Here is a 15,589-nt window from a genome sequence, read left to right on the forward strand (position 1 = left end):
TAATTATAAGGTGATAAACATTTTTAACTTAACAGATAACAGCTCTGAAACTGAACATGGGAGCAAGTATAAAAAGTAGACATTCCCTGGGTAATACTTTTCAAAAGGTCGTTTTATGAGCATGGAAAATCCCTCTTCTAATCAAGGATAACAGCTAGAGCATAGCTGCAGGTGAAATGCGTGCTACCGAGGTGTTCCACGGGGCAATCCATGACTTCCTCCTCTGTTTAGTACAATGAAAGTATTGTCACTAAACGGGATCTTCCATCTTCCATTCTGCGTGAATCATTTCCTCTCTGTAACAGACGCAGCGGCATACACTTCTCATCTGCTAGAAAACATAACCTGTTTCTCAATGTTGTTTTCCACAGTTCATTGATACTGTGATGTTTATGCTCTCATAGTTGTTTGTTTAAAAAGGCATGTAATCTGAAATTTAAACCCTTTGTAACTTAACCCAAGAAAATTCTCTTCAATGATAGAAGAGTTTTTAGCTAAAACTACATACAGAAGAAGAAATTAGATTGCCAATGCAAAATCAATTAATTCTTATTGGAAAATTTGATACTTATTCTTTCCTTTCTTGATGATAAAGGTGTAAGAGTTCTAACAGGTGTGGAGAATATATAGAGACCTCAGAGGGGGGACCGTTAGGCTTCAATATGACTTGTACATGTACCACATGGTGACTAATGTCCCCTTCCTTTCTGGTTCTCCATGCGAAATACTTTGTTATCATCTGTGTACAACAGTGGCCAGGAAGATGTCTACCATGTATCTACCGTGTAGGAGTGTGAAAAAGTGTGTGGATATGTAGTTGCCACTTACTGTAGGTGTACTATGAGCTGGGCATTTTACAGATGGGGCAGATAAGGTTCAAAGAGCTGCATGACTTTCCTAACATCACTCAGGGAGAAAGGGCTGCTAGGAGGCTCACATGCAGGACAGTCTCACCGAAGTCTGTGCCCTTTCCTAAGTCAACAAATATTGTGAAAAGTCAGCACATTAGATGCAGAGAAAACATTAAGGCTTAAACTCTTACAAATTCAAAAATGCCTTGGGGAAAATCCTTGCTAAAAAAACCCCAAGAACCATACTTGTTTTGGCATGGCTGTACCTAAGGTGATAGGAGAAGAGAATTGACTTGGCTGTGGTTTAAAATGCATTCAATTTTGCCATTATATTTGCAAAAAATCTCCTTTTACTGAGAAAAAAATGCTTATGTATAAATGAAAAAAACATACTTCTTTCATAAAGAGTTTATTTTATCATTAACTATTATCAAGTATAATGGTGAAGGAAGATATTTGAAGAAAATATTTGGAAATAACCTAAAATTCTCTTTCACAAAAAACTCATAGCAGTGTTCAATTTCAGATATTTTTCCCCAAATATTGTTTATCTTGTCAGATAAATTGCTTTCAAAGAGTAGCATGGCAGACACCTTCTAGGAGGCTCCTCCATAGTCGGTGTGGGAATTCCAAACAGAAAGAGGCTCAGGGCCAAGAAAGACAGAAGAAGAGTTTATGTAATGGAATGCAACAGTCTCAAGAAGTGATCGTGGACAAAATCTTCTAAAGAAAAAGGACGATTGCCCTGGCCAGTGTGGCTCAGATAGTGGGGCGTCGTCTCCCACAGCAGAAGGTCGACAGTTCAATTCCCAGTCAGGGCACCTGCAAGAGGCAACCTGTTTCTCTCACACATTGATGTTTCTCTCCCTCACTTTCTCCCTCCCTTCTACTCTCTTTGAGAATAAATAAAATCTTTTTTAAAAAAAGAAAAAGGAGGACCATAATAAGCCAGGCGAAGAGAAAAGAAATGTAGGTATAAAATTAGAAATGGGATTCATAAAATTTAGATTCAACTAAGGTCTTGAGTAGATGTTTGTGTGCCGTTACCGAAGCACTTGGTTACACTGCTGGGAAGTCATCTGAAGTAAGTAAGTGTAGTTTTTGATGTAGTAAAATGCACAATAGTTTCTGACTTTAAGTATTGTCCTGTATAATAAAAAGATTTTTTAATGTGTTTCTCCAGTCAAAGGAGTTGCACAGTCTTTATTTGGGAATGTTTTCGGTAAATGTGATCTTTTCATTTTATTGTTTAACCCCCCTCCCCCCAAAAAGTGTGTATATAAGGAAGAAATATGTTTAAAACTTTAAAAATAGAGTTCAGATTTACTACTCTTGGTGGAATATCTCTACTGCTAATTTTATCTTTAAATAATTAATTAAAAAGAATTAGTAAGTATGTCACCTGTAAGGGGGTTTATGTCTAAACACAGACAAGATGGGATCACTTAGTGGATTCTCTCCCTGCGATGGTTTGGAAAAAATGCATGGGCTTTTTATCTTTTATGAGCCTCCATCTCGTGGTATGTAATTGAACATTCCTCTCCCGTCTTCCGTCTTCATGCAGGGCCTCTCGATAAAGATTTCCAGGAGGGCTACATTCTTAGGCAGTGGGAAGGAACAGTTCAAAGTTATTTTGGAGCTCCTCAGCCTGTCTCTGTGTCTGGCCACCTCTCTCTGTCTTTCAGTGTCTTTCATTCGCCCTGCTTTGCTCCTTCAACCCTCTACTTCCTTCCAGCTCAGCTCTATGTCATGGTAATAAAGAACCAGCCAAGGCCGACTCATGCATGTCTGAGTTTTAGCTGAATCATTCGTACAATTATAAAATTATTCAAAGCAGCAGGATTAAGCAGTCCCTCTCCACTAATCCAAAGAATAAAAGATCATGTTCATATTTGTCCACCTGACACAGACCATAAATTGTGTGAATTATAAAGACTGTTTCACTCAGCTGATCTGAGGAAGGAAGAAATATTCAAAATAATCTCAGTGAAAGTGTGGTCCTGTGTGTTTCTTCATTACGGGGTGCACACAGCTCTTATGGCCGTGGCTTTTTCCCATGGAGCCTTATTTCACAGAAGGTCCCTGGAGCGGTCTCATTCTTACATCTTCACACTCCACGTCATGTTGAAAGGTTTTATCCTTCCTCTGAACCCATAGTACCTTTCCACACTCCCAGTCCTCTATCATAAACCTAGCTCACACAAAACATTCAGAGTTGTCAGCCGCAAAGTCAATAGATGGTTCTTAAGGGTTTGGTCACATTTGTGTCCACCCCCTGGTCAGCTGAGAGTCCTGATTCCAGTTTGGCCTCATCCCTCCTTTCTTTGCCCCATTTCCATTGTCTTGTGACTGTGTATTTACATGCAAAGATCCGGTTTTTAGGAGTTACAGTCAGAGTTCGGTGGTTTTGTTCAATTCAAGCCAACCCACATCTGCTACAAAGCCAGGTTAATAGACCTCAGAGTTGCACGCCAGGTCTTCCTAAGGTGGCAAAGTCATTCTGGTCTGTACAGTGAATTGTTGCTTCCAAATGTCCTGTATTCCCATAACAGGTTTCACTGAGTATGCACAGCAGAGTGAGTATGACCTTCACTTGCCGCACTCTGTATTAAAGGAGGGGAAACTGGTGGGCAAGCATCTCTGGCTCTGGCAGTAGGGTGGACTCCATGAGTTGAAAGTCCTCTGCTAAAGTGTCCAGCAGATGTAAAAGAAAATGGATCAGACATTGGCTTACATGCCTAAGGGAACCAGCAAAAAAAGTTAGCAATATTGCCAAGGGACAAAAACAAAAGGGGAGCTGAAAACCAAAACAGTAAGGACATGAGCCACCGCCTCTGCTGGGCTTCAGGCGGGTCTCAGTGCCCACGCAGGCCAGAGGCGGTCTCGTGCCTTTGCCTGGGAACAATACCTATTCCAGTTAGTCCGTCCGGTTTGCTTCCCAATAGCCATGGCCAACATATTTATTTTAAACTGCTCACGATGCTTAAAGGTAATTCACCCAAGCCTCTGTGGATAGAGGTCTTCGGGAAGGGTGGAGGGTTTGCCTGCTGACATGGCCACTCCACTAGCTCATCAGGTTACACTGAGGCTCCCTGTTCCCCCCATGCTTGCTGACCCGGCACACCCATCACCCCAGCCATGTGAGATGTATGCTTACTAAGGAGGAGTCATTGGTGTCAGTTCCCAAACCTCATAATGCTGGTTGTAGTTAGTTTTGTAATTTCATACTTTAAATATTAAGGAAACAGATGAGTGTGAAGGAAAGAATCGTTTGTATGCAACCCAAGTTCTGTGCTTCGGAAAGAATGAAAAATGGTTTATCAGTTAAGATGTGAACAAAACAGGCAAGTGTAGAAGATTGGACTGGGGAAGAATTTAAAACCATAGAAGGGCCATCAGTCAGTAAGTTTATAGAGAGGATGAGGAGCCCCAGTCAATCTGGTGAGTTGCTGTGTTCCTTGCTAACAACATAGAGCAAGAATCTAAAGACACTTGGACACATATGAAGCAGTCTGAGTACAGAATCTCACAGGCACCTGCTGGTGAGACCCCAGGCTCTCCCTGAGTGCTCCTCACACAGTCACTGTGCTGTGTCACCCCCGAGGCTTAGCTTCAGACACTGTGTGTGATGCAGATTATCAGTGACATACATAAAAGTATTGCAGCACGGTCCCGAAGCATCAGACTTTGGGGCTGGGCAGACCTGGTTTGAATCTTAAGGCTGAAATTTGTTAGGTGTCCTTAGGGTAAGTCTTGAAACATCACCTGAAAATAGGGATGATAATACTACCGTGCTCCTGGGGTTGTGAGAACTAAATGAGATAATGTTTGGGAAGCATGTGGCTCCATCCCACCATTAGCGCTCTAAATAATGGCTGTCAAGGTTCCATTGTGTGGCTTTCCTAAAACTTAAACTTCTCACCTTGATATCTTTTTTAAAAGCTCTCTGGACGTCTTTTGGAACCCAGCTTCATGATTCTCTATGCAGTTGGCTACATTAGGGATGTGCAAGGTGCCTGTATGAGTTTACTAATAGGGCTGCATGACAAAATGCCACAGACTAGGTGGCTCCAACAACCGAAATACTTTCTCACAATTTTGGAGGCTGGAAGTTCAAGACCAAGGTGTCAGCAGGTTTGCTTTCTTTCCTGCTTTGTCCTCACATGTTTATTAGTTTGTGTGCACACATGTTCCTGGTGTCTCCTTGTGCGTCCAAATTTCCTCTTACGAGGACAGGAGAAAGAGTGGATTGGAGTCCACCCTAACTCTAACTCTTTAACTCCTTAACTCTTAACTCCACCCTCACTCTTAACTCTTTAAAGGCCGAGTCTTTAATTCAGTCGCATTCTGAGGTCCCAGGGTGTGGGCTTCAACACGTGGGTGGGAGGGGCACAATTCAGCTTGTGATATTGCCACGAATGAATTGTTTTCTACTGCATTTGAAAACAACCATTTTAGGAATGATCATAAATAAAAAGTATGGTTGAAGAACCATACTTTTTAAGGCATCTTCTTCTTACCACTGAAATGCTATGACTTTGCAGGATTCTTTATATAGAGTGAGTTTATTTATTGTGCATAGAAAATATTTAAGGGGTCAAGTTTAAAGATTTATAAATTAAAATATATTTTTAAAATATCTCAGTTAATAGGCTACAAATATTTTTTTAAACACGTTATTGTTGAAAAATACCTGTCATTCATTGGGCAAGGAGTTAGGGAACATTTACATGTGTACTATACATGTATATAAAATCATATACAATATTCATTACCCCAGCACCTGTTCAGGTAACACACCAGGCCAAAGGTTAGGGACAAACCTGGAGAAGTCCCTGCTCTCAAGAGTTATTGAGCTACTGGGAAAAAATGCCAGAAGTGTCACCAAGTGAGCTGATTTAATTGCCAGTTAAATGCTCAAGGGGGCTGTGTGTCCACAAAAGCCTCAGAGGTCCAGAGTTAGGATTTGAAACTTGTAGTGCTTACCTGCCATAATACTGGGAGAAAGGGAAGTGGTGTAATCAGAAAAACCGACCCAGAGGTAACTCACTGCAGCAGTCAGGACAAGTGGGAGAAGAGACTCATGAGGGAGGACTACGGTTGCCTGGTGGTAAGGAAAAGGGGCTCTGAGAAGGACCTGACCAAAAACAGTTTCCAAGGGTACTGCATTCCCCCGGTTTGAGACTAGGACAGTGATGTGTTCCACCTGTCACCAAGTAAAGTACTTCAAGGCTGGAACCTGAATGTGAATGGTGGCACTGCTGTTACAGTGACCATGAATAGGAGAGCCATGATTATAAAACACAGGCATCAGGTACCACCAGGCAGTCATGAGAGATCCTTACCAGAAGTGACATTTAAGAAAGCTTTCAGTCCTGGCCGGTGTAGCTCAGTTGGTTGGAGCATCGTCCTGTCTATCAGAAGGTTTCAGGCTTGATTCCCGGTTGGGGTACGTATGGGAGGGAACCAATAGATATCTATCTTTCTCTCTCTTTCTCTCTCATCAGTAAATATATTTTTTAATATTCTTTAAAAGAAAAGTTTTTATTTACCAAAGGGACGGTATATCTTTTCCTTACTGCTTCTTCCCCACATGTAAAGACTATTTTGCTTCCTGTTACACCGTGATAATGACAAATATGATTGAAATGTAACCTGAGAAAACTTGTTGTTTAATATGTATTTTTATTCTTTTAGGCCTCTTTTTCGTGGAAGTTCAGATGTGGATCAACTAGGAAAAATCTTGGAGTAAGTGATCACTGTAATTTTATCAGTGTCTGGAGCATTGAAACATTTATAGTGACTTTCCTCTGACGTTCATATAATGTTTATCTCTTGTCTTTCCTACCCCAAGCTGCTGCTGCAGACAATGTTACTATTTGTGTGGTGAGTGGGGACATGGCAGAGGTGCTGTTTTATGCAGAGACCGTCAGGACACGCGGCCTGACCACTCTGCTTCGGAAGCTTGTATGTCGCTCGTGTGGGTCTTTGCACTGCTCCTCTTTGTTTGCTTGGCCGAGCTCCTGTTCTTCAGTCCAGATGTGTTGTCTGCTTGGGTCATTTCAAATGCATTCACCATCGGAGGTGGGGGGCTTGGTGGCCTAGTAACCCAGCCTTGCCCACTGGGCTTCCTGCCCCCAATGAGTATCCTTTAGTCATCCAGGTTTGTTTTCTGTTGTTTTCCTGGACGAAGAATGGTTTGCTACATAACCCATTTTTCTTTGGAGCACTGAGATAGGAAATGAGAATCCTAGTTCTGTGTCTGTGGCTAAATAACTATGCAGTTTTGAGTAACTCGTGTAACATAACCTAAAAAGAGCTTACACAGTGCCTGGTATATAGTAAATGCCTTTAAAGTGTTAGCTGTTATTGTAATTCATTATTAATTGTTTAACCATTTTGTTCCTCAACTTCCTTCCCTGAGAAATGAAACTTGGGCTTAAATTCTCTTTAAGTTCCTTTCTTGTGCTCGAATCCTTTGGTTCCAGTTGTCTGTTACTTAGCTCCTTGATGATTTGCAGAGTTCCCTTTGTGCCTGCATGTGTGTGTGTGAGGGTATGTATGCTTTCCTGTTTCCAGAATGCAAAGGGGGCTTTCCTTCTCACAAAGCATGCAGTATGGCTTCCTTTTGGGATTTGTACATTTGCCAAGTTCCATCAGAATTGGGGTGGAGTAGGAATAAAGTGGGAGTTACAGAACCAGAAATAGCCCTGATCATTGGTCTGTGACATTTTATAGGAATCCCAGTGATTTTTATGATATTTGCAATCTGTAGAACTGGAGAGAAGTACTCCTAAAGAAAAGAATTCTATTTTAACCCTATCTTCTCAAGCATGACTGCTTAAAACAGTTGAAATACAACTGGAACCTGATTTGTTACGTTGGTGACTGGAAGTAGCTCCAGTAGACATCTGCTCGTGCCAGTGCCACTGCTGAGTCAGAACCGGGTGGCTTTGAGGTCTGAACAACACTTGCCAGTTTTCCTGTCTGGGAGCCATCGGGGTCCAGAGCAACTGCCACAACTGTTGCTTCCACCGACCACTCTCTAAGATGGGTGGATTCAGGACAGAACGCTTCTGGGTGTCAAGGTCTTTGTCGTTCAGTGATGAACTCCCATCTACTCTTGCGCATTGCTGTGAAGAGTGAACTGGGAAAGCCAGGCGTGCACCAGTGACCTTCTGCTTGCCAGGCATTGAAGTCCTTCACCTGCTTTTCCTAACTAACACCGCCTGGGCATCTGGTCCACCTCCAGCACCAGTGTCTGCAATCTTGGTAACCTCGTTGGTGCCCCTGAGTATACGAAGCCTGTGAGATAGGTGGACCAGAAGGATCCTTGGACGAACATGCTTCCAAGGGAAAGCTGGGTCCACTTTTGTCAAAGGCCCATGATCCTATGTTACCAGAAGACAGAAGCCACAAAGTTCTACATGTCTTGTGCCTTATGATTTTACTTCTTGGTTTCTGGCATTGTTTCATTGAAATGATGTTCTGTTTCCTGAGTGCAGTTATTACTGTGGCATAGAGAAAAGGGACAATGCTGCACCCTAGTGTCACTTCCAAGAACTTGAAAAATGGTTTCTGTGCCCACCATCACTGCCATTTATAGGTTTTGTGCTCTGTCATTCTTTCCAGTACAAATGTCAGCGTTTAAGGCTTATATTCAGCTGTCCAAATACTGAAATTTGATGCAAGCACTTTTTAATGGACCTATCAGAATTTCACCACACTCACATATGGGCCGTAAAAGTCCGTACTGCATTAAGGTGATTTTTTAAAGAAAGTTATAAGCACATTCTCTTAAGGGAAAGAAAAAATGTTTGTGTTTTGGAAGATTTATACTTTCAAAGAACAGAAAGGACTTTGAAAGTGAAACTGAATGCTTTTAGCCTGTGGCATTTTAGAGCATATTTAGGAGCAGAGTCATAGTTAAATAGAAATAAAATACTGGATTTGGAGTGAGGAGAACTGGGTGCACTCCAGCCTCTGCGGCTGAACTCACTGTGTGTGACTGTAGCCGTTCATTTCATTCCCTAACTCAGTTTCCCCATGTCTGAAACAGAGATTGTCAGGCCTGACTTACATGTTGCAGGAGGTGTTAGGGGGCCAAGGGAGGTGGTAGATTTGTAGACACTTTTAGAAGTTATTTGTATAAGAATAGAATAGAATAGAATAGAATAGAAATTACATTATATTATAGAATAATATTATATTATATTATATTATATTATATTATATTATTTATATTAGAAACATGTATATAATTACATGCCCACACATACCTGTTGATACAGAGACACTGGTTTTTCCAGGGCTTTTGCATTCAGCTGCCCATATTACCAGATGTAACTCAAGATAAGTATATTGAAAGCTGCAAATAAAGAGATTTTAAATCATTACTAAGTGTCGTTGTGACCAATCTCTAGGTAACTGGTGATGATATGCAAATACATTGATAGTAAAAATGGCTAAAAAACTAAAAAAGGAATGGAAGAAAAATGTTAAAATTTCTTTAATAAGCATTCTTCTTTTCTTCCTCTGCCAGTCTCATCCAAACACATACAGATTTATTTCCTTTAATAATTCATAGTGAGGTTTTTTCTCCTTTTTACTCTTATTCTAGATCTTGCTACTTAACAGATTTGCATATTGCTCAAGTTGCCATTTTCATTCATATGTCCCTGGGTCTGGCTTCATCTGCCTCATTGCATGGCTCTCCCAGCATGTCCTACAGAGGTAGGATTGTCTTTCCCCAGACACCCAGTGCTGTGTGCGGTTATGCCACGGGTGTCGGCTCTTCCCAGGCGAGGGCTAGAACCTGGGCTCTGTTCAGATAAGGAGAACAAAGCCCTGTAGAGATTCTGTTACATTTACTACCACATCTTCCTGCAACCTGAAAGCCTTTCAGGAGAACACCTCTTAGGGGCCCCAGTCCCAGCAAGTGCAGGCCAAGAAGACCCTAGTTTCTACTGTGCTTTAAATCCTTTGGTCAGTGTTTGAGTAGCCATAGACTCTGTTCACTGAACTATAATTTAGTTCAGAATTCATCAGTCCGTGTGAGACCTAACTTCTCACATCCCCTGATTTCCTTTATTAAAACCTACTACCACAAGCTATAAATAACATCTACATAATGTACATTATGCTGTGTAAGGCCACTGACCTATTAATATTTCTGTAGAACCTTAAGTTACCCATTAATAGAACTCAAGCATTTCATATTTTAGTGTGGTAGCTCTGCATTGCCTACACATTTTAGATTAATAACATGATTTTCCTCGTATGATAATAATAATGGGCAATGTATTGATATAAGTCCTGTGTGGCCGGCACTTGCTGTGCATTTATTTAAATTATCGCTGATCATCATAACAACTGTCACTTATCGCCATTGTTGTATAAAAAAGACAGTGAAGCTCATAGAAGTTAAGTAATTTGTCCTTACCTACCCGTAAGTGGCAGGTGCAGAATTTGAACCCAGGTCTGCCTATTTCCAAAGCCTGCACTATGTTTATCTTATTTGATGCTTTGTCTACATTTCTGATTCCAGAATAATTTTTATTTATTTGCTCATTTTGGAATACCCTAACATAGTTCTATAATAAACACCTATCAATTAAATCTGATGTTAAATTATAAAATAGTGTTTGCATAACACAGGTCTAATATACCTTTTAGTTCTTTTTTTTTGTCTGATTCTAATGGATATAATTACTGTTTGGGGAATTATTCTTTAACCAAGAGTGCAACCAAATTTATGTCTTAAGAAATCATGTTATAGGAGCACCATAAAAGCATGTAAATCCTGAAGTATTTGGTCAGAGCACAGAAAGCACTCATAGGCAAAAAGGAAAATGTAACATGCCCATGTGAGTCTACTTTGAACATACAGGTCCTGCTCTGTCAGTGTTTCAGGGCTTATTAGTAATAGAACATTTTTCATTTCTTCATTATCTCTTACATTTACTACCTGCTTCCAGAGTAATCTCTTGTCTCTCCCCAGTGAATGGTGCCATTCTCCTGTGCGATTACCCTCTACCCCCGAGATCACTGTATTGCAGCCAGGCAGACAGAAATGGGAATCCTTCCCGTCATACATGTGAGGGGCTCCTGGGGCTCTGTGTCCCCCATGCCTGCCCCTTAGACCTCACCTTCATCCAGAATTTGGTGGGAAAGTAGCTTCTGCAGAGCAGCTAAAGCTTATGTTCACCTGTGGTTCTTTGCAGCGTAATTGGACTCCCAGGAGAAGAGGACTGGCCTAGAGATGTGGCCCTTCCCAGGCAGGCTTTTCATTCAAAATCTCCTCAACCTATTGAGAATTTTGTGACAGATATTGACGAACAAGGCAAAGACCTACTTCTGGTAAGTTCGGGCGATGCAGAGCCGATCTGCACTGTGTTAATGAGATACTTGCCCTGTCCACGCTGGGTGGTGGGGGCCACATCACGTGCCGCCACCTCACAAGGCACAGGCACGATCTCTCTGCAGCTCTCATTTCCACACCTGTAGCAGCTGGGGCTTCTGATTCTGGAATGTCTTCAGTTCCTATAGAAAGAGGCTGTGACACACACACTTTTCAATTCTTTAAGTTTGAACATTCATTTTAATGTAGCTTTTGAAGGCCTCTCCATTCACATAGACCTGTGCTTCTAATAAGTACTGAATGTGTCATGCACATAGGAAATACCTCACTGAAAATAAGGACTTCGGGGTCCTGTTTGAGACTCAAATCTTAATACTTGGCCTTTTGCATGATTCCCTGTACTCAGCAGCCAGGACAGAAGGTAGGGGAGTGTATTTACTGCACTACTCTCGGTGTTTGGAACCCTCGGAGTAACGAGTAGATCCTTTCCCACTGGAACAGCCTTTGCTCTCTGCTCCTAGACCAGGAGCCAGTGCTCCCATTCCGTCAATGTATTCTGAATTTCAGATACGGACCTAAGAGTCGGTAGGTCTTAGTGGAAATGTTACGCTTCAGCTCTGTGTGAACACAGCCAGTGATTGGTATGTTTGCAGAGCCATGGATTTTCCCAATGAAACTTGTAAGATTTTTATTTATTTATTTTCAAAGAGAGGGGAAGGGAGGGAGAAAAATCTTGATGCAAGAGAGAAACATTGATTGGTTGCCTCTCCCAAGCACCTGGACTGGGACCAAACACACAACCAAGGCATGTGCCCTGACTGGGAATCGAACCAGCAACCTTTTGCTTTGTGGAACAAAGCCCAACCAGCTAAGCCACACTGGTCAGGGCCCAGTGAAGCTTAACTCCATCTTCGCCTGATGGTGACTCATTTTCTGGTGCTGGGGCAACAGTTCCCTCCACTGCCGAGTTGAGGATAAGGACAGCTGTATTTCCTCCCTGTTGTTTATTTCTAAGGTACTCACTAAGGCCTACATCCTTTGAAATAAATTAATTAGAAGGGAGAATATTCACCTAGACAAAGGCTCACAATATACACACACTTGCTGACTCACCTGCTACTTAGGAAAATTTTTCCTTGGTTTCAAGTAACAGACATGTACTTGCATTAACTTGAGAAAAGGTAGTTTGAGCCCTGGCCCGGGAGCTCAGTTGGTTAGAGCACCATCCTGATACGAATGCATAAATAAGTGGACAACTAAATCAATGTTTCTCTCTCTCAAAATCAACAAATAAATTTTTTTGAAAAAAAGGAAAAGGAAGTTTAATGGAATGTTTCATGTGGCCTGGAAATGGAAAGCCATTCAAAGCGTAAATACTCAGTATCTGGCCCGTGTATCACCTGCTCTTAGCAACTCTGCCCTGAATGCCTTCACCTCGTTGCTTCTCTTCAGTTGTACCATCTGCTCCCCTGAACTCTAACTGGTCCCTTACTGTCAGAACTTGAACTAACTCACGGATTCTTTCAGCTCTAACCTCCACTGCTAACATTTGCCCCATCGGTATTTCCTACATCAGATTCCTAAAAGGAAGAACCCTGCTGACACACCTTACCATTTTGCCAAGCTACCGGTGCAGGCAGTTGTGCTAAGAAGGAGGAGGGATCATGTGAAATTAATTATAGCCACCATAGGCTTCCTTTTCAGCAGGAACTTTGAATGAAATGTTCCTCTTAGAAAAGGATTCTGAACAGACAGTCACAGGGATGGACTTTAGTGATGAAGTATTTAACTCCTTCAGCTACCAGGTTATCCAAACATACCCAAAATATCTCCGAGTTCCAACATCAGCAGGAATCACCAAGAAGAACTTAAAATGTAAAGATAACAGACAATGTCCTGTGCTCATTTAGGGTGGCCGCCCTAGCAGTGGGGGCTTTCAAAGTCAGACAACACACTAGTGCTAGACCGGAAAAGTAGCAGGAGACAATTGAAGAAAAAGGAACAAAGAAACGTACCAAAGAGAAGAGAAAGAATCATGCTGAATAAGAAGCAGAGCCAGTGACATCAGGACTAGGGGAAATATAAGCATTAAGCGTAATATCCACAGGCATGCAGACAGGACAGCCCCAAACCTCACAGCTCAGGACCCTCTGAAGCTGCTGGAGGGACGCAAGCTAGAACTGGGAAGCAGAGGAAGATGGGCCATGTGGTACAAGATGGACAGCTGAGCCCCCAACAGTACCTGTTGCCTCTGCTGAAAATTATTTACTAAGGAGGAAGAATGAACACTTTTTTTTCTTCTTTTTTTTTATAATTTTAATTTTTTATTGTTATTCAATTACAGTTGTGTGCCTTTTAAAAAGATTAAACAAGTAACATTTGAGAATTTTGCACATTAAGAGTTACTCTTCATTTTTATCTGAAAAAAGGTGACTTTATATAATGCCTCCTTCATATATGTATGGATATATATAATCCACATTTATAAATGCTCTTACATACATACTGTATAAATAATGTACAGCAATAAGACAGTTCAGGCGGAGAATTATTTTTAACAACTAAAACCTACACATTTTTATGAGTTTTGTCCCCTTAGTCATGATTGATTTGGGAGACTGAATACTTATTCCAAATTTGATGCTCTTGCTGAAGAAAAATGTATAGAGCTCCTGCTGTCTAACTGCTTTCAGAGCCTGAGGTACATTTTTTTATAAGAATAAGCATTTTTTTTTTCTTACGCATGGGTCTCCAGATTGGCAGAGACAGTTCTCCAGCCTGCAGGTCAAGTACAGGTCTTTTCCGTGTGTCGTATTCTGGGGCCCAGCCCAGAGAGGCTTCACTCCATGGAGCATGGTTTTTTTCGAGGTAGAAGGCGGGTGCTCCCAGAAGGGCAAGCAGAAGCACATGATGCCCCCGAAGGCCCAGGCTTGGAAGAGCTACCCTACTACTACTGTCTACATTCCACGGGCCAAAGCAAGTTAAATGGCCAAGGTCAACTTCAGTAGAGGAAGGGATACTGCCACCGTGGGGGGGAGGGAAGGGCAGAAAGGGAATACATGCTGAAAACTGCTCAGATCCACTGTAGTATTCAAGTCTTGAGTAAGTTGTAATTCCAAAAGCTCATTTTGTAAGTCAGTAATTTGGGGAAGTAAATTTCCTTGCAGAAACAGTATTATTACACGAGATTTTTTAATTTCCAAGCCAGCCAGATGCTCTATTAGAGTAGGGCAATAATAGAACTTAGCCACTTTTTCAAACAATATTCCTATAGGATATAATATATAAGACTTCCAACTTGAGATTCTCACACATACCCATGTTTGGCTAAGGATTTCTCCTTCTCTCTACCTTCTGTCCGACTTTAAGCCATCAGTATAGTTATGGGGACAGGGCTTCATCCCAAATAATCCTCTAGGGAAATGTTTCTGTATCTTGAACATGTCCCACATGTTTTTTCTTTCCTATGTTCTGGAGGTTAAATTGGCTGCTTCCTTTTCCAGTGCCACTACCTAATTTTCTCCTTCTTAGAGTCTGGAAAGAGAATTCTCAGACCCAAGAATTTTGCCCTAGCTTTCCTGTCCTTTGGGAATTCCGCCCTTCCTTGTAGAGCTTTTTTCAAGATGCTTATTGCTCTTAGAGACAGTAGAACCATTCAACGAACAAGCTCCTTCCTCTTCTTTTGCTCTCTGATGTCAGAAGACACTGTGAGGAGGCTAGCATCCACAGACTGGTAGGGAGCTCAGAATAAGTAAGATTTCAGGGGACCCAAAAACTCTGATACTATATGTAGAATTTTCTATTTGTACATGTTTTTTTCTAGGTCAGTAGCATTCAGCAGAACTCCCTAAGAGCAGAAACGTAGACTAAATGGGAGTGGTCTGCATAGCCATGCTAACGTTAAGTCCTTAGGTTACATAAAAGACTCAAATTCATAGACATGTCAGATGCCCGCCTCACTTCAGTGGACCCCACATCACCAGGAAGGAAAAGCTGGTATAACTTCTCTGCTACTAGTCAACTCCGGGGCAGTGGAGTTAATTACTAACAGTGGAGTCTTACTAACCATTAATTAATGCCTGCCACCCACTAGGCACTCTGGAGGTGTTGGTGGAAGGAGAGGAGGGGGATTTGAGGAACAAGATCACCTGGGGTTGGATTGGAAATGGAGCTGAGATCAAGGAAACTTTCTGACTAATTGATTATGAATGGACAGTTTGGGAATGGAGATTGCTGCTCCACAGGTTCCCTTTTCCTCCTTTCGCTTTCTACCTGCCTCGACCTGAATCGACCTTTCTACCTGAATCAACAGCTTGGAATACAATTGAGTGACTTGAATTGAATCTGATGGATTCCCTATAGGGATGCTGCTAGCCCA

General features: G+C 41.7%; 1 protein-coding gene across 3 annotated transcripts in view; it reads left to right on the top strand.

Annotated features, from left to right (window-relative positions):
• CDK6 (cyclin dependent kinase 6) overlaps positions 1-15,589 on the top strand; it is a 227,627-nt gene that overhangs the window by 201,348 nt on the left and 10,690 nt on the right. For all 3 annotated transcript variants that reach the window (XM_024577298.4, XM_045185268.3, XM_053926947.2), the window contains exons 6-7: positions 6,549-6,599; positions 11,075-11,210. In XM_024577298.4, the coding sequence (XP_024433066.1) occupies positions 6,549-6,599; positions 11,075-11,210 (187 nt within the window). The remainder of the gene's footprint in view (positions 1-6,548; positions 6,600-11,074; positions 11,211-15,589) is intronic.

Source organism: Desmodus rotundus, chromosome 6, assembly GCF_022682495.2.
Source record: "Desmodus rotundus isolate HL8 chromosome 6, HLdesRot8A.1, whole genome shotgun sequence".
NCBI lineage: Eukaryota > Metazoa > Chordata > Mammalia > Chiroptera > Phyllostomidae > Desmodus > Desmodus rotundus.